We start from the raw sequence: 19,162 nt of genomic DNA on the forward strand, positions 1-19,162 counted from the left end.
TATGGTAAATAGTTATTATGCATTGGTTACATTTAGGGATGAAACGATAAGTCAAATAGTTAATTAGGAGATTGAAAATGATGTTATCATTGGAAATGCCCTACATTTGCTTGTCATAGCTTCCAAATAATGACAATCTGCTGCTTTTCTTTGTCTATTATTATGGTACTGTAGGACTATGTTTTGGGGTTTTGGACTGCAGGTAGGACATAATAAGCAAATGTGTTTTGTTTTTAATATCTCTCAATGTTTGACTTTGAAACCAGAGAATTAGACAATTACACAACTCCATTCTCTTAATTCTGCACCTGAATGCACCATTTTAAGTATTTCCCAGCATGCCTTGCGATATACGACTGGTTGCATATACTCCATTAACTGATGAGACTGGAATTTACTGTCACATAATTTTTACAGACAAAATTAATTCAGCCCTTCTAGTATTACTACTTTAATATTCAAGGACTTCAAGTCGTGTACAAAAATGATTTTGATAGTTAATAAACCTACAGTATGTTAAAGTGAACTGAAGGTTACAAATAATGCCTTTAGCCAGATAATAAAGTGGAGAAATGAAGTAATGCTTCTTACACTAAATATCTGTTTTACCCGACACAGCCTCTTTACTAAAGCTGGCATTTTAAATCTGAGATGATAAATCTAGTTTTATACTAATCATTTTTAATTGCATTGGCTACATTTTTTTTTTATTCACGGAAACAGCATCATCATGTCAAAAGTCCTCATGTGTAACTTGTGACGTGGTTTAAAAAACAGAGTAACCTGAAACTATATGACTTCACTGTTTACCTCCCTGCCTCACTTCCACTCACTCACCTGACTACTGTTTCCATATGGCACACAGCAGTGCTCTTTAAGTAATGATTTAACACTAAGTTAGAGTACAAAAATGACAAACAACAGTATTGTTACTTTAGAATACAAATTAACTTCAATTGAAACTTAAAAAAAAAAAAAAAAAGACAGAGACTGTGAGAAGTGCTTAAAACAGAGAGAAACTTTATTTGTCAACAGTAATATTGCAAAAAACTTAAAATTGTCCAGAGTGTTGAAGGTTTATTTTGCACAGGGTGAAGTATTAACTCCCAAAACAAAGTTCTGTAATGCACTGACTGCAAGCAATTAAGAGTCTAAGTGTAGCACAGAACTTTATTTGGAAAGCCAAAGTGCCACCTCATAGGATTGTCCTTGTGCTGAGCCTTATCCAACTTGGTGCTACTTTAACCTGTTGTAAGACACAAAAAACAAGGTAAACAGGACATCCACTTTGATTATATATGTTTTCATTGTATTGACTTTTGAAACATGGGGCTACAAGAGAGAAAATAGCAGATGTAGTTTATAAGACTTGTGAACAAGAAGTGGGGAAGACTTTAAGGACTTGGCCTACAGAAAGGCTCGCTGTTTGGTGGATACTACTTAGTGTCAGACAGGTAAAGCAGGCCAGATGAGTCTTTTTACACATGGTAAGTTCTCTACAAAAATAATTAAATGTTTAAATATCATTAGGGCATATGGAATAGTTGATCCTGTCAGACATCCAGCCTTAAATCATCCTAAAAGGCATTTACTTACCTCTTTACCCGTGACCATCTGGTTGGTTGCAAACTGAAGCAGTCCCTATATTAGCTGACATGGTTGAAGGTTCCACTAATGGTGATATATTTAACTCCAGTGTATCACTCCTGCGCCAGTGTTTCAATGAGTCTACCTGTTGAGCTTTAACAACTCTCTGAACTGAACAGACCCAGGATAAATGAGCTATTCTCTTTACAATGGAGATGGACAGCAATGAGGAAAGTGCAGAAGGCCAGCTGAGCTCCACTAGTATTAAGTTATGTCAGTTTGAAGGTACTTCACGCACTTGCCGCTTCAACAGCAATCAAGTGACAGCAACTTCAGAAGTGCAAAATAATGCAATAAAACAAATAGCGTCACGACTCAATCACGATCTTGACAATGATTTACACAGGAAGAAATGTGAATAAAGTAACTTCTTCAAGCCATACTGTACCTGATAGGCTATAGGTGGTCGCAAGGGACCAGCTGCAATCCAACACGAGGGGCAAGTAGTCTTGATGATAAAATGCAAAAAGCAGAAAGCGATCTGAGGATATTGCAGGCCGTGGCTGACTTCACAGTGCAAACGCCTGTTTTCACCGCGGTAGGTGTCCGTCTGCGGACTTGCAGTGCTCTAATCTTAAGGTGGCTACCGTCGCTTTTACCTTTTCCTCCCCCAGTCCTGTGCAGTTCACTATATGCAGCTGGAAGAATGTCGACGTGGAGCTGCCAAACGTGAACGCGTGTTCATGAGCGCGCATGAGGAGGAGGAGGAGGAGGAGAAGAGGGGGGGGGGGGGGGGGGGGGGGGCAGGGGGAAGGGAAAAAAAGGGCTTTTTTAGTGTAATTTCACGCAGTGGCACAGTGAGCTGCACTTTAGTGTGAGGTTCTTCACAGATAGGTGCTGCAGCCAGGGTTAAGTCTGTCTTATTGGCTTGACATATTTCAAAAGACACTTAATTACATCTCGATCCGACTTCTTACTTACGCCGATGTGTCAGAATGGTTCAAATGTAATTAACTTTTATAAGGTTTAACAACTTTCGGCAATAGCAGCAGCCTAATCATTGAAGTTCCAACAATAGGCCAATCAGATCCGTTATAGCCTGGGTTGATATTGACACATGTCAAAAAATCTTTTCTCATACTAGTTAAGATAAAACTAAACAAATCTAACCTTACCGGTGCATCATTAACCATACTTCAGCCAAAGATACACTGTTAGAACATTCTTTCTTGACATTTGAATGTTCTTGAAGCTCATTAATGTGGGGCATATTATACTAACTGTGTGGAAGAAGTATTCAGACCCAATACTTAAGTAAAATTAGTAATACCACAGTGTAATAATACTCTAAGTAAAAGTCCCGTATAACTTTATAGAGCCTATAAGGATGTATAAGCAACTTTAAGTAAGTGAACATACTAATTATGCCCCAGAATGATCCCAATAACAGTAATATTGTCATAGCAAATGGTATTGCAATATTAGTATTGATGCATTCATCTATGAGAAGCTTCTTTATGCTTAAGCTAGTCATGGTGAAGCTTGATGTCAATCTTAATGTGTAAAGTATAATATAGTTAAATAAATATAGTGGGGTAAAGACTATTGCCACTCTGAAATATAGTGAAGTAGAAGCAGAAAACAGAAATGTATAAGAAAGACCTCAACATTGTACCTAACTACAGAAGGCTTCTTGATACAACACTGCATCACATTTAAATTAATCATGTTGCCTACAAAACAGCCTAAATCTAGGCTAGTGGGGGGAAAAGGAGAATATTTCCATCTGTAATGTCACAGAAATATGGCTTTAAATGAAAATAGTCAAGTACAAGTATCTCAAAATTGTACTTCAGTACATTTCAGTGCAGTACTTGACTAAATAAGGCAATATATATGTAAATAGTTATGTTTCACCACTGGTGCACACCTCATTCAGTTTCTAATCACTTTACGTTAGGGTACTCTTTATTATTTTAATATCATCATGCCTGCAGTATTGTAGTTTATTAGGTTATGTCTCTAGTTGGCTGCTTTAATAAATAGCATTGTCACAGTTTATTATTGTCAGTATATCAATATAAGACAAACAAATAAACATGTACCAAAGTCAGTGGTGGAAAGAAATTATAATGAATCATGTACTGTAGCCTGTGTCAGTGCAGTGGTGAGGTAGCCTCACTTGAAGTCCTTTACCTTAATGAGTACTGTCATTTCAGGCTTTAGCTACTACATTTCAAAAAGGAAATATTGTTTGTTTATTGTTTTATTCCACTACATGTTTTTAACAGCTATAACTATTAGTGACTTTTCAGATTTAGATTTTGTATAAAACATATAATCAACCAGTTAAACACAATGCATTGCTATAGATAAAACTAACCAAAAAAGTGTTCTTGTTAGCAGTTAAAATGAGCTCCACCTCAACCTACAGTAATACAAGTACAAGTGCTGCTTGTATGTCAATGCATCAATCACTGTGATCCAAAAATATAAGAATATGCACTGACAGGGACCATTCAACATAATGATTACTTTTGTTGTAGATAGCTTATTTAAATTGGCTACATTCTGTTCCTAATGTTTACTGAAGTTCAATTTTAAGTGCAGGAATATAACTCGTAGTTGAGTAGGCTATTGTTTCCATAAATAAACAATCTAAATGCTTCTTCCACCACTGACCAAAGCCCACATGTGTCTCCTTAAAGCTTTGTGACAATCTCCCAGCCGTCAGTGGATGACTTCAGTCTTTCCACGGGGACATTAGGGCCCCAGGGCCTCCAGCTCCACACTGGGAACCCTAACCAGCAGGGGGCGTTATGCACCAATCAAAACTCTTCTGATGGCGGAGTTAAAATAGAAACGATTATGTTGTTTTTAGTTTCATAATTAGGTCTACATATAAACTGGCCTACATATAAACTGGCTTTTTGCTGCAACGTTTTGGCAATTAGAAGATTAATTGTAACTTTTTGTGGCTTTAATAGTTTTCAGACAACCAGTGCTGGTTTGTTTTATCATGTTGACTCATTTCCAATCACGTGTACGCTCGTCTTTAAGATGTATTACAAATTGAACGTGCACATAAATATGTTGTGCATCGTGTTTTTATTTTGTAACCAGTGTTTTCAGGCCTCTATCAGCTCAACCTAGCGGGCTTCACACGCATGCACACGCGCAGTTCTCTCCGCCTCATAGGCCGATGTGAGGGGGACGATCCCGGCGCCGCCGCTCGGTGGGCAGGGCCATCATTTCCGTAATGTTCATTAGATTTAAAGGAGGCAATGTTTCTCTCCGCTCAGCTGCGACGACGGACTCTATCGGGTTCGGACCTCTCGCCATTTTTATCTGCCATCCGAAGGAATAACACACACATTTACCAATCATAAGGCGTTTCTTTACAGCCAGACAGGTCTCCAGGATGATAGAAATGGAGATGATGCATTCCAGTCAACAGGTAAATACAGAATTTATTCAAAGTGATCGCTGGACATTGACGGTTATAACTTCCTTTCATACGTTTCTAAAAGCCGAATAGTTCAGGTGAACTTTTTTTAATGTACGCTATAGCAAATTGGACAATACGCAGTGACAGCCTGCTTATTGCGCAGTTATGAGGTTATAATGTAGAAATAACAGCTGGTGGAAAAGATCATACATAATACACCGTGGACCTGGCTTTCTTTAGTTATAGATATATTAAGGTTGCTCCTCAATACAGCATTCACTTTTGCAAGTCATTCACTTGTGACGTTTGCCTCGGCAAGATAACCAGGACAAATAATATTATAAATCAGGCTGCCATCTTAGTGTTGGAGCTGTTACTTTGAATAAAATAACAATACACCTTTAATTTGTCTGGTAAACTATGAATCTCGTGAGCTTATTTCTCGTAACTGCCCAGCCCCCCTTCCTTCTTCCTCCAAGCATGTGATAGGCTCCTATATCTGACAAGCGTGTAACCGTGGTGAATCATTTATCTAAAGGCCAGACTTTTGCCTCAGTGTTTGCTTGTTTTTCAATGTATTTTGACATGTTAAAGAACCACAACTATAGGCTACTTGTTATTGGTCGTACACACTGGATGAGATGTTTGAATTTGGGATTATTTCTCATGTGATACATCTTAAGTGTTTGGTTAAACCTGTCATAAGTGAAGGGTCAGTGGAAGCCCACGGTTGACTGATGAGGGTCTAAAGGGCTGCTTTGGAACATGTGCTGCTGTGTTTCATCATCCTCGGTTAAGGGTGGATGTCCAGCGAGTTGTGGGGAAGGAAGCTGTAATAAACCACTGGAGTCAGGTCCCCTTTGAGGCCCTTGTTTAAGATGAAGAGAGGTAAATGAGCAACCCACAGCATGGACACTTTGTGTCACTCCTCTTTCAACCAGTCTGATAGCCAGAGGGGCCAGTAGCTCTTAGCTCTGCTTGTTTTCAAAGTGTGTCTGTATGTGTCGTTTGATATGTGTTCTAACTCATTTGTATGGTGTCTGATCTCTATGTCTATTTTAAACTAAAGGCCTGTTGTTTGGCTAGCATAGCTGTGTATTGTATGGCAGAGAGGTCCGGGAAATGTTATGAGCCAGTTTCCTTGTTCTGGTGCCAATTCAGGTCTTGTGACAGTGATAGCCATGTTGCTGATGCCAAAACAGATAACCTGATCTTACACACCCTTTACATTTACACAATCGATTTGGCTTCATTCGGACTACAAAACCAGTGAGTTTGGGTTTTCATTATGTAAATGCACAATTAATCAGTGACAGTGAAAGTGCTTATTGAACTTCCTTGTATAACCGACAGCCATTGTTCTACAAGGAACTTGCTTGACTTGTCAGATGAGTTTATAAGGTGTGACAAACAGAGAGGAATGTGGTTTATTAGTTTGGAAAACATGGATGACCAGATGTCCCACTTAGACACTTTAGGCCAGTTCCTCATTCCTTCAGAAGCCATAATGGCTGGTTGTGCGCTCACCCCTCACTCCGTTATAGCAGGCAGCCTGACTGACGTGTAATCCTTCAGCGGTCAAGCTTCTGATGCAACATTGAGTCAAAGATGGTTAGTGGGTTTCAGTGCTACAACCGTAGTCAGAAAAACGGTGTCAACAAAGTTGTGGAATATATTTAGATGCTTGTTTGCTGTTGTTGTGAGTTTATGAAGATTTACCACATACTCCATTTCCTTTGAATATAAAAATCAAAAGAAGGGGATATTATTATGCAGTGTTTCTCCTTTGTTTCACATCCTCTTTATTGTGTATTATTCTGCTCTGTGCTCCTTCTTGGCTTCCCCCTATAGTCTGTCTGGCCATATGACTGATTACACGCATTAAAGTGCCTTTCCCATAAACTCTGTTTATACACAAATTTGAGGAACAAACACACAAGTCACATGCTCAGACATGTTCCTGTGAACCAGTGTCTTGGGTTTATGCAACATCCCTGGGCCTTGAGAAATGGTTTCCTTCTGTAAACACTTTCTGTGTAAAATAGCCAAGGAAGAGAGCAACACAGTTTATCTTTGCACAGTCTTGTTTAAAAAGGCAAAAAACATTCAGCCAGAGTGGAAATCTACAGGAAAGGCTGTGTCTTAACATTCTGTATTGTCAGCAGCTTAATATGAACTTAATATACTAAATGCAGGACAGAATAATGTGTGCAGTGTTGTGACAGAATACGCTGAGGTCAGAAGATATTATCGCAGGAAGGTAAACAAGGAAACAAGGTCTGTACCCAGCAACAGATCTACGGCCTTTTATCCCGCATTATATTTGTTTGTACCTCCCTAAAGGAATATTACTGTGTTGTCATTTGAAAACAATAAATACCAAATTTCCCAGAACCGTGGTGCCATGCTTAAAAACAACAACATATATACTTACCTTTAACTTCCTGACGTATAATATGACATGAATGTTTGGGATTCAACTTATTTAGAGAACTAATCATGAAGTCCCCTGAGCAAAAACTTGACTGAGATTGTGCTCTCTTTGCGAGTTTGAACGAGACACATGAATTCACACCTCGATGTAATGAGATGGGTAATGACCGCTTCCCTTGGAAAGAGTATCAAGTGAGGATACGTGACTTCTGCTGGCGTGTGGCGGCAGGGGAAAGAGAGAAGCACATCTATTATTCATGCGGCTTCTCCCCCTCGACTTCAGTGCCAGTGTTGTTGTCAGTGAATGGATACTGAGGGACAGGGTGTGGCAGGTGCAGCAGCCACGCTTCACAGCGGGGCGCTCTCTTCCTTACTCCAGTGCTGCTCACAGTCTCACTGCAGCACAGCATGGCTCTCAACTCACGAAACTGATTTGCGGCTCTCTTTTTCTAGGACATGGAGCTGATCGACATATTGTGGAAGCAGGACATTGATCTCGGCGCCAGGCGTGAGGTGTTTGACTACAACCACCGTCAGAAAGAACATGAGCTGCGGAGGCAGCGGGAGCTAGAGGAAGAGAAGAGGCAGCATCTGGTCCTGGAGCAGGAGAAGGCCCTGCTGGCACTGCTACAGCTCGACGAGGAAACGGGAGAGTACATACCCCGCCCGCCACCCAGCGCCCCACTGCAGTCAGCCGTCGCACCTCTAGAGGTTACACAGGTACAGCACGTGGCCGTCATTACTCATGTCAGAGGTGGACCACTCCCACTTCTTTTGATAGGCTGCGGCTGTGTCGTAGCTAAGTAACAACTCGTCCTGTGTAATTACTGAAACACAGGTGGGTCTGTAGTTTTGCATCGGCGTATCCTGCTCTAGGAGCTACTCTACAGAGACATAAGTTCTATAAATATAAATTTATTCGCTGTTTTTAAAGGATGGTGTGCCACAAAGGACGCTAGATGGTGAAGTTTGACATGTATTTGAACCTTTTTTGCAGAATGTCAGCTTCACAGAAGAGAACGATGACAACATGTCACTTGACGAATGTCTGCAGCTACTGGCAGAGACATTTCCTGTAGAGGAAACTGAGGTAATAACATTGAGTTACACATCATAGCTGGCAGCCTTCAACAACTGTCTTATTCTTGTGTAAAACTGTCCTATTCTTGTGTTTGTCTGACAGAACACCTCTGTTTGCCTGGATACAACCGCTGTTTCAGCACCCATGATGTCCCCCGAGCAGCCGGCTCTGCCGCCAGCCACCCTCTCCCCAGGTCCACTACCATCACCACCACAGAGGATGTCCCCAGATTTGGAGCAGGCCTGGATGGAGCTTTTGTCCCTCCCTGAGCTGCAGGTATAATACACGGATTCTACCACATCAATGGCATGGTGTTTTTGCGTTGTGGAACAAATACTCAAAAAATGCATCAACGGGCAGGAGCCCGGCATTAGAGCACAAACACCTTTTTGTTGCTCTGTGAGAATGGGGTCTCATACATGTGAGACAGGTGCAAATGGCCCATTCCACTGTGGTTAGCTTTCACTTTTGAGACTTTTTAGACAGTTAGGAAGGTGGGTGTTCCAAGAGGCGATGCAGTAGCTAAGATCATCGAGCAGAACAAGAAGACGTCTTGGTGAGAGAGGGTGTTGCAGTAAAATCTCTACTTTCTGGCAGCAATGTTAAGATTTGCGCACAGTAGTTTGTCAGTGGCTGCCTTATTGGTTTTGTTTTGAGGCAGCTCATATTTGCATTAGCTAATGGGTGGAGCAGTGTGCTTTTGTTGCCTTGACCTCTCACTGTGGCCTGGACTACAATCCTAACCTTACAGCTTACATAGCGTTGCATTAGTTAGCTGCTGATAAGACTTTAAATTGTAAAAAAAAGGAAAGGAGGTTCTTGTTAGGCTGCTTTGTGAAGATTATGTGCTACACCCAGCTCTACCAGCATTGTCAGTGAAACAACCGCATTACTGAACGCTCCAGGAATGAAACCTTGTGGTTCAGATAATAATAGATAAGTAAGTATGTTGATGAGTCAGTCATCACAATGTGACACAGACCATGTTTTTGAAGAACCTGAAGGTGTATGTATGAGCACATAATATACATGCATCCACAGCAACACATACAATACATGTTGACATTTTTTATTTTCACTCTCATCTTGGATTTTAAACTTGTACTGTAATATGTTTCATTGTATTCACTTTAATGGTTCTTTATTTTTTTCTTCTAGCAATGCCTGAGCATGCAAATGGAAGACACACTGGAGACCACAACTTATCCTCTTCCAAACAGCCCTGAAGTGCAGAATCCAAACTACACTTTTTACCCCATGAATCACACAGACGGGGAAACAAACACTTTAAATGTTTGTCCTGCACCGTTTATGAATACATTCGATGGCTCTGTTCCCAGCATGGTCCCACCAGACAATCCCAGCCAGATGAAGGAGAAAGCTCCTCAGTTAAACGCTAACTTCACTACAGAAAGTTTCTGCGACATATTTTACCCTAACGCCGTTCTGGAAGAGAGCAGTGGCCTTGAAGGAAATGAAAGTAACGCCATGTCTGATATCCCAAACAAGCCTCCCTTCACACCAGTGGATCTTTACAGCATCTCGTCCGGAGATGCATTTGACAGAGGAAAACATAATCTGATGGCAGAAATGCCAGACTCAGATTCAGGAATCTCTTCAAACACAAGCCCAAATGCTAGTTCACCTGGGAAGTCTTTGCATGGAGACGAGTCCTTTGGTTACAGCGATTCAGACATGGAGGAGATGGACCACAACCCTGGCAGTGTTGAATCTGACTACTCTGACATGTTCTCACTAAATTTCCAACCTCATCTTCAGTCGGCAATTTCTATATCTGTAGCGACAGGGCAGCCACAGCAGCAGCAGGAAAATAATCCCAAACAATACAAGACCGACCCGGCAGAGGAGAACGGCCACAACAACACCCCCTTCACCAAAGACAAGCAGAAGAAACGCTCGGAAAAGCGTCTCTCCAGAGACGAGCAGAGGGCCAAGGCCCTCAAAATCCCGTTCACCGTTGACATGATTATCAATCTGCCCGTTGACGACTTCAACGAGATGATGTCGAAGCACCAACTGAACGAGGCCCAGCTGGCCCTGGTCAGAGACATACGCCGCCGCGGCAAGAACAAGGTGGCTGCCCAGAACTGCCGCAAACGCAAGATGGAGAACATAGTGGGTCTCGAGAGCAACCTGGACTCACTGAAGGATGACAAGGAGAGTCTGCTGAGCGAGAAGAGCCAGAACATCACAAACCTGAAGGAAATGAAGAAGCAACTCAACAGCTTGTACCTGGAGGTCTTCAGCATGTTGAGGGATGAGAAGGGGAATTCCTACTCCCCCTCCGACTACTCCCTCCAGCAGTCGACGGACGGCAGCGTCTTTCTAGTTCCTCGCATCAAAAAGACTTTCATCAAGAGCGAGGACAACCTCTTGTCTCCCTTGTAATATGGTACTGCATTATCATAGTAATACTATGCAATAACTTTCTAGTTGTTCAGCTTTAAAGCATTAGTAGCTCTGCAGAACTATTGTATAGTTTTTGCGCACTTCTCTTGAATGTTGGAATATTTTTGATATTTTAGTTCTTTTGTACTCAGATTCATTATACAGATTCTTTAACCGATATTGTTTGTAAATATAAACATTACTTTCTTATGAGATTACTGTATGTGTGTATATATTGTATATATCATATTTCTGATTGTTTCAATCATTGTTACTCATATTTTATAACTGTCCCTGTATGATTTGCTGCCCAAGCTCTTTTATAAAATCCTGACTTCTGTGCTTTTCAATAAAGTATTCCTATAGCTATATGGCCTCCTATTTACTGAAAGAACATTGTGTATACTCTGGCCTGCAACAGATTGATGCCAGATGGATGTACAGAATAGTCAAAAGCACCATTACATAACTTACCACATGTTCAAGTCAGTTCTTGACGTGAAGGCTCTACCAAAGGGCTTACAAAGTAAAGAAGTAAAGAAAAGAAATACTGTACTGAGACAAAAGCGTTATTGCCTTAAACCACTTTTACAATCTGCTTGCTTTTTTTTTTATTTGCGCAAGCTTGTTTGTACAGTAACCTAAATCTTTTAATGCGGCATAACTCCCTTCGGAATATAAATCACACCCAGTGCATTCATTATGTCACACAACAAAGAGTACAATTGTCGAGCTACAGTAAGTATGCTCAGTGGAAACCATGCACGACAACTTGACAATGGTCCAACCCGGACAAGCATATTCAAAGGTGAAGCTCCACACAATCAGTGAATGCTCTACGTGCACTTTCGCACACAAACACTACCTTTGCTCACCAAGCCCTTTTTCTGCTCTCACGACACACTTCAGAGGGCGTGTGTGGCGCACTAAACTGGCGAGAGACTCATGGAATCGAATACACATTTTCACATTAAGAACAGTTGTATTTTACAAAAAGAAATACAAATATTTACAGCTCCGTATATTGTTTCAGCAATAAAACACTCAAGTCGTGGAAAATATCTTTATTTAAGAGCACAAGAAACACTGAACATATCTTACTGTTTGGCAAACATAGTTCATTGACACTGGTGTGTTTTTGCGCCGCTTTATTCTGTGTAATGGAGTTGGTCGTTCTACATTCTGCTGCAGACACACTATCCTTCAGCAAACATATCAGCAAACATATCAGCCGGCATTGTTTCTCCATTTTCTGACTGAGTAGGCCTGACCTGTGTGTAACCCTAACAGTGCGTATGAATACTTTCAAACGCACTAAAGTTTGTAGTAGGTTATCAAGGATTCAAGGATCATTTTGTTTTTTTCATGGGGGTCATTTTACAACCACTGACAGGGTGCGACATGTTTGCCACGGACATACGTAAGTTTTAAACGAATGTTAGATGTGCATCAATCTCAAAGACGTTACATTATCCAACATGTAAATGTTTTCTTTGATTAAGATGTGTAATTGGAATGCATGTTTAAATGTACCATGTTAAATCACTTACTGTAAAACTGGCACATCTTCAAGAACAGGAATTACAAACAGTAGAGTCTGGAGTTATTATGGTTCAACTTATTTTGAACAGATGGTTTGGACAACATGTCTGCACTTAATGGAAAATGTTTAGCTTTTGAAAAATCATCTATGCTTACACTTCTTGGACAGAGTACCAACTAAATACTCATATACTAAATACTCTACATATATTGTGTTTGTCATACCACTGTTGGTTAGTTTCAAGTTGTGACCACAGCACCTCTCTTTGATACGGTTCACTCACTTTTCCATGTTCATGCGACTGCCTTTCAAGTAAATAAATATATTTTGTTTCTTTCTTTGGGGAGATTATGTTGATGTTTCATGTTGCACTATAACTGGCTTATAAAAGTGCATATTAACACTATTTTTTACATTATACTTAAGTCACCTCCAATTGCTGCTCTATGAAAGTTACTTGCATATTATGACATTGTTTTGCTTATTTATAGACTGACAAGGACCATATTTGCATACATATCAAAACTGTATGACGGCTTGCCACTTTATTAGGTACCTATGTACAATCTAATGCAATCTGATACAACTGTTGTGCCATTAAGTCTACTTTTATGAAGGTTATAATGTTCTTTTTTTAAACTGTCATAAAGTGGTTATGTAACTTATGTTTTAACACTGAGGTTATAGTTCGTAGTTGTGTTACTGGTCTACAGCAGCCTTTAGTGTATGTAATACGGAGGACAAAAACACACCACCTGAAAACACATCTCTATATAATGTTGTCCGTTACAACACCACCTTTAACTACGAACTCAGTAATAAACATGTAATTGAATATACACACCTCTAACAACGTAAAAATAAATAAATAACTCAACTTTGAATTGAGTCAACAGCAGAATTTCTGGCATACCCGCTGTATTAAATTGTAATAAATTGTATTGGTGTGCCTAATGAAGCGGCCACTGGGTGTAAATACTGTTTCACTGTTTCAGAGCATGGCAATTTCTTTCTACCTGGGTGTTTCATCACTGTCGACTTTATCAAGACTCTCTGACATGGAAACCTGTTTTGCCTTCAAGGTATTCCAGTCAGTGTGTTGAAGGTCTCAGGCTCATTCAGGTCAAAGTGGAGCAATAACGGATGTCATCCTGCTTGGCTGACCTTAAAAGAACCCTTGCACCTCGTATAATCACCATGTGCACTGTACGATTACAATATGAGCAGCCTTGGATAATATTTTGAAAAAGTCTTACCCATCCAGAACCTTCCATGTTATCAGGTCTCTACAGATTTTCAGCAAGAAGAGAATGCCTCTTTCCACATCTGCAAATCAAGCAAAGTGGTTACTCTTACCTGCTTCATCTTCTTAAGTCAGCCTTTTGTGAAATACTCACTCCCTTTTCTTGTTAATGTCTGAACTCTAGCACTTGCGGGTAAAACTGCAGTATCTCTGACTCAACGGGATCTCCAATGTGTCCAGGAACTAGTCTTTCTTCGCCAGCACCAGCTGCTGGAGGTCTTTAGCTAGCCTTGAAAGAGATAGATGCTCACTACCAGGAACGACACTGCAAGCTTCCTCCGTGGGCGTTGTGCTCGACGCTGCCTTCTCCCTTCTCTCTCAAAATGCTGACTGGTCCACTGTGCTGGGGCTGAAGGCGTCCTGTCTGACAGCCATCTGCAATCTTCCACACTAGCGATGCTGAGGGCCCAACTGCAGGTGCTTGTGGCTGTTATAATCCTATTTGCTCAACACTGGCATAGGTGGTGTATGGACCATTGCTCTAGAACTACCCAAAACTCCCTTGTCATGGACTCTTCTTGTACATGTAAATACAGTATATATACACTATGTTCCTAAAAGGAGGAGGAAGTTCTGGACAGGCTGATTTGTTAAACTTCACAGTTACAATATGCAAGCAACAGATATTCAAGAACTCATTTGATCTTTTTCTGAACCAATGACGCACTGAACCTCATGTTACTTTACTACACAATTTTATTCAGTCTTTTTCTTCTAATCAAAATATTCGAACAATCTAGAATTCTGTTTTCTGGCAACAAGAAGAGTGAGGGATTCCCTTGATTCTAATCCAGAGTTCTTATATTTGATGACACTGGTACTACGCAGGATTTACATAATGTGCTTCACATACAAAATTAAAATACACTTGACACTTGCAATTGAGCAATCATAATATCTTCAAAAAAAAAAAAAAAAATGTAAATTGTAGCTCATTTGAGGGCCTGATTTAACTAGGCTATATGACAAAAACCAGGTTAAAAGACAAAAGATTAATTTACCAGCAGAAAACTAACCCATATAAAAAAAAAAAGAAAAATAAGATATTAAGAACTGACTTCAGAGAACAAAAAAAAAAAAAAGTACTCTTTACCTCTGATACCATAGGCACAATACACACACTTCAGACGCATAAAAGGGAAAATAGCTGGGTAGGGTAACATCTATCACAATTAGGGAAGAGTATCATCTGAACTCATGTCTTGTGTTTACAGTCCTTCTTCCATAAACTTCTCCGATTTAGCTGCAGTAATGTCTGACTTTTGTGTTCCTCTAATGCTCTCAGATGACTGCCTCAAAGTAACCTGCAGCTTTTCCTGACAATTCCTTTCCTTTGCTCACCTCCTCGCCTCTCCTGCTAAGAACTGAAGCCTGTTGAATGGATACAGGATAGAACAAATAGTTATTCTGCACTTTCAAGGGCTCACTCTGTACTGTGCTACGAGGGTGGTGTGGAACTGAATGCAACTTACCAAAGCATGAAATAATTAATATCGCCGTGAGCCATAGCCGCCACCTCCGCCGCCGCCGCCACCACCACCAGAGCCATAGCCACCTGCAGTTAAGGATTGGTCACCGCCAAATACGTTGGATACTCTTCAGGAGAAATTGTGATGTTATGTCACTGGATGTATCATTTTAGAGGTTAAACTCACCGCCATAGGGTCCTCCTCCACCCGAGTTTCTGCCACCATAGTTGTTTCCCTTCATGGGTCCATAGTTGGACTGTTGTCCACCATAATTTCCAAAGTCATTGTAATTTCCACCTCCTCCATATCCTGAAGATGCAAGCGTCAATTTATTTAAGGTAAGTCTTTATTTTAGGCGTCTGAGACGGCATGTTTACAATGGGTTACATCGAGCACTTGGTTTAACAAACAGAATTCTGGAGTCAGTAACATTGTTGTTTTACCTCCGTCATTGCCTCCGTAGCCTCCATCACAGCTGCCACCAAATCCACCACCCTGGTTGCCGTACCCTGGACCACCACCTCCATAGCCCCCTCGGCCCCCTCCATAACCTGGTCCTCCACCATAATTTCCTCCTGGACCTGTAACAGTGAACATACCGAACGTACAACTTAACCTTATTTAGAACAGTGGAATGAATAGCTCATGAGTGGTATTAACAGAACGCTGTTGTAAAGCATTTTCTAAAGACACAAGTCTTTAGTTGTTCTGCTTCTAGCCGGAGGAGGAGCAGCAGCTCCACACACAGCAAAGCCAGATCTGGGGTCAATCCGTGGTGGGCTGGTTGCTGAAGGCCCCACTGGACTCTGAACCTGCATGATTTCATCTGATTTTGACCCGGTGGCACTGATGACAAGCATCAAGAGTAACTATGTAGAAATAGCCAATCGTCTCGCTGATGGTCTCGTTTATGTTGGTCATATAGATGCATCAGTATTTAACCAAGACGGTTTCATAACAAGTTAAAAGTTCATCAGAGTAACTTTACATGAAACGTTTATAGGAGCTCACCATTGTCAAAATCATCCCCATAACCACCTCGTCCTCCACCATAGTCACCTAAAAAACAAGGGTAAGATGTTTTAGGCATTGAAATTGTGACCAATTTGTTGTACACTTGAAGCCTTGTCATGGATGACACCATATCCACACTAATGTAGGTTCATGTGACAAACAATCTCTCTCTCTCTGCTCTGGCCTGTAGTCCACCCTAAGGCAAAGTTTTCAGTAGGTTGGCCGACACAGCATCTCGAGAATGCTTACACGTCAACAACATACAAACATGACAATGCATTTCTGCATAGCAGCAATGTTAGAAAAACCCATTTCTGTCACCTCTGACTTACTTTGCATGTCTGTTGTCAGACAACTGCATGAGGAAATCCGCACTGTTTATATAATCTGTCTGAGAAAAGATCTTCTCAATTGTGAGTTTAGCAGAGCTAAAACACAAAGTAAGTGCTCAGAGACTTGGAGGCAACAGAACGGAGCTTATCCCTCCCTAGATCAAGCCGATTTACTGATTTTACCAGATGGCCATGCACCATTTAGTCGTTTACTGACACTTGAAAAATTGGAAAGAAGAACTGCAACCATTTTACTTTCTTTGCTAAACTTCCCAATCCTGCTGCCCCTATTGACATGTAAACATCACAATCAAATGCTCCTGCATTAGTTGAAGGCTGGAGGCACTTTCCTCAAGGGTGCAAGTACTACTCACCTCGACCGAAGTTGCCGCCACCACCTCCAAAATTACTTCCTCTCCCCATGAAGTTTCCAGATCCTCCGCTCCTGCCTGATATGTACAAAGGTGACATTTTAGAGCTGTTTACGTCAACGAACTGACTGCAAACAGTTTGTACTAAATTGGTCACTCTACATTTTATGGAGTGCTTACCCCTGTCAGTGGACATGGCACTCATTTCCTGTTTTGAGAGCGCTTTTCTGACCTCACAATTGTGGAAGTTGATTGTGTGGAATTTCTGGGCTTTAAGGAAAGAAAAAAAAACCACACACTTACATACCATTGCTTAATGTTTACTAACAACTACGCTGATGTCTAAACACATACCAACAATTTTGTCTACAGTGTCGTGGTCATCAAATGAGACAAAGCAGAATCCTCTCTTCTTGCCAGTGGAGCGTTCCTCCATGATGTCAATGCATTCAATCTTTCCATATTTCTCAAAATGCTCCCGAATGTGGTACTCCTCCGTGTCCTCCTTGATACCACCGACAAAGATCTTTTTCACTGTCAGATGGGCTCCTGGTTTGTTGGAGTCCTGAAACAGAGCGGTTCAATGAGCACACACACACACACACACACACACACACACACACACCGTACATTAACATCGCCGAGGTCTCAGCCTTCAGGTCTGGGATTTGCTTACCTCTCTGGACACGGCCCTCTTGGGTTCTACAACCCGGCCATCTACTTTATGGGGCCTTGCTTGCATGGCTTCGTCCACTTCCTCTACTGCGGCATATGTCACAAAGCCAAACCCTCTTGATCGCTTGCTGTTGGGGTCCCTCATCACCTATAATCAACAAAACGATGCACAATGGGAGTGAGAACAGTTTAACTGTACTGCAGCTATGTTTATGATTATCTTTGGCCATTTTAACACAGATTACAATAAAAAATACGTACAACGCAGTCGGTGAGAGTCCCCCATTGTTCGAAATGGGCCCGTAAACTCTCCTCGGTGGTTTCAAAGCTCAGACCTCCAATAAACAGCTTTCTGAGCTGCTCGGGCTCTTTAGCTTCACGGTCCTAAAAAAGCAAAACAAGAACATAAATATAATTACAGTTGTAAAAAGTGTTACAGGGAATGTAGTTGAGGAAACCTACAGCACGGTTACATAACAGTGTGCTCTTACAGATTGATACATTCACAATGTCAGCAACTGTATCGTAATGACAGTCTAACGTTAGATTGTAACGTTTCTCGTTGTAGAAGACTAATACGCTAATGGTAAAATGCATTGTCGTGTAAAAGTAGGCAGACAAATAAACCCAGAGCATGGACAATACATACTATGGCTACGTTATATATATATATATATATATATATATATATATATATATATATATATATATATATATATATATATATATTAAATTATATGGAAAAAGATATTCGTCAGGCTGAGGCCCACATTCCTTTACAACCATAGCAGGACGACTCCAGCTTTGACAGCTAGCGTTAGCTTACTTCACGAAATGCTGCAGGTTCAGCATTGTGTAACTACCAAAAAAGCCACCAATTATATATCTACTATAACGATTAATGTGGGTTTAAGGGAACCGAACAACAATGCTCAGTCAACAGTCAAAGTGAAACAATAACCCAAGAAAGAGCTCTCCAGTTGTGACACCACCTAGCTTAACTGTAACACTACCGTATTGTAATTTTGACAACCGTTAGCTTAGCTTAGCCGCAACGTCCGCTACCGTTAACAGCGCTGAATCATGAGCGACGTTAAAGCTACAGAGAAGATACACATTACAATACAACACCGGGCGTTCCCTCGTCAATGTTACAACTATTAGTAGCTTCATTGCATTTTACAAATTACAGTACATTATTTGCAACATTTGCGAGCACCTCACCTCCATTTTGCAGATGTCCACAGCCGCGGCTCTGAGTGGGTCACGTGAGCAGGAAATCGATGTGGTCGTAGGTCCGTCCTAGATTACGATCATCACATTTAACCTATAGCACGTGGAAGCTACTGTTGTTCATGCGTGCTTGTGATGGTACAACATTCTATGTAAATAAAGCATTGTTTATTATTCTTTCTTAGCACACTTTGTCCCTTTTTGCTGCCTGGATTCGTGCAATGAAGAAGAAAAAGAAGATTATTTGCGCCATCTCCTGGTTAA

General features: G+C 40.9%; 2 protein-coding genes across 2 annotated transcripts; one reads left to right on the forward strand and one right to left on the reverse strand.

Annotated features, from left to right (window-relative positions):
- Nucleotides 1–4,901: 4,901 nt before the first annotated feature.
- Nucleotides 4,902–11,327, forward strand: nfe2l2a (nfe2 like bZIP transcription factor 2a). The gene is made up of 5 exons (XM_079170379.1): nucleotides 4,902–5,044; nucleotides 7,922–8,188; nucleotides 8,466–8,558; nucleotides 8,652–8,825; nucleotides 9,708–11,327. The coding sequence occupies exons 1-5, from the start codon at nucleotides 5,009–5,011 to the stop codon at nucleotides 10,956–10,958; spliced, it is 1,821 nt and encodes a 606-aa protein (XP_079026505.1). The 5' UTR covers nucleotides 4,902–5,008; the 3' UTR covers nucleotides 10,959–11,327.
- A 3,155-nt stretch (nucleotides 11,328–14,482) lies between these two features.
- On the reverse strand, nucleotides 14,483–18,930 carry hnrnpa3 (heterogeneous nuclear ribonucleoprotein A3). The gene is made up of 11 exons (XM_079170381.1): nucleotides 18,890–18,930; nucleotides 17,927–18,049; nucleotides 17,667–17,813; nucleotides 17,345–17,555; nucleotides 17,171–17,260; nucleotides 16,994–17,068; nucleotides 16,285–16,332; nucleotides 15,717–15,854; nucleotides 15,460–15,582; nucleotides 15,277–15,359; nucleotides 14,483–15,175 (listed from the first exon to the last, which is right to left on the reverse strand). The coding sequence occupies exons 1-10, from the start codon at nucleotides 18,893–18,895 to the stop codon at nucleotides 15,292–15,294; spliced, it is 1,029 nt and encodes a 342-aa protein (XP_079026507.1). The 5' UTR covers nucleotides 18,896–18,930; the 3' UTR covers nucleotides 14,483–15,175; nucleotides 15,277–15,291.
- Between the last annotated feature and the right edge of the window lie 232 nt (nucleotides 18,931–19,162).

Source organism: Pholis gunnellus (genome assembly GCF_910591455.1).
Source record: "Pholis gunnellus genome assembly, chromosome: 12".
Lineage (NCBI taxonomy): Eukaryota > Metazoa > Chordata > Actinopteri > Perciformes > Pholidae > Pholis > Pholis gunnellus.

What these genes read in the sequence shown, in the direction of transcription:
- nfe2l2a (XM_079170379.1), top strand. Translation starts at nt 5,009, where the DNA reads ATGATAGAAATGGAGATGATGCATTCCAGTCAACAG. An exon ending in CACCTCTAGAGGTTACACAG is followed by an intron (nt 8,189 to 8,465) that starts GTACAGCACGTG and finishes CCTTTTTTGCAG; the next exon opens with AATGTCAGCTTCACAGAAGA. An exon ending in TGTCCCTCCCTGAGCTGCAG is followed by an intron (nt 8,826 to 9,707) that starts GTATAATACACG and finishes TTTTTCTTCTAG; the next exon opens with CAATGCCTGAGCATGCAAAT.
- hnrnpa3 (XM_079170381.1), bottom strand. An exon ending in TGCCATGTCCACTGACAGGG is followed by an intron (nt 17,069 to 17,170) that starts GTAAGCACTCCA and finishes TGTACATATCAG; the next exon opens with GCAGGAGCGGAGGATCTGGA. An exon ending in TGGAGGAGGACCCTATGGCG is followed by an intron (nt 15,360 to 15,459) that starts GTGAGTTTAACC and finishes CCTTAACTGCAG; the next exon opens with GTGGCTATGGCTCTGGTGGT.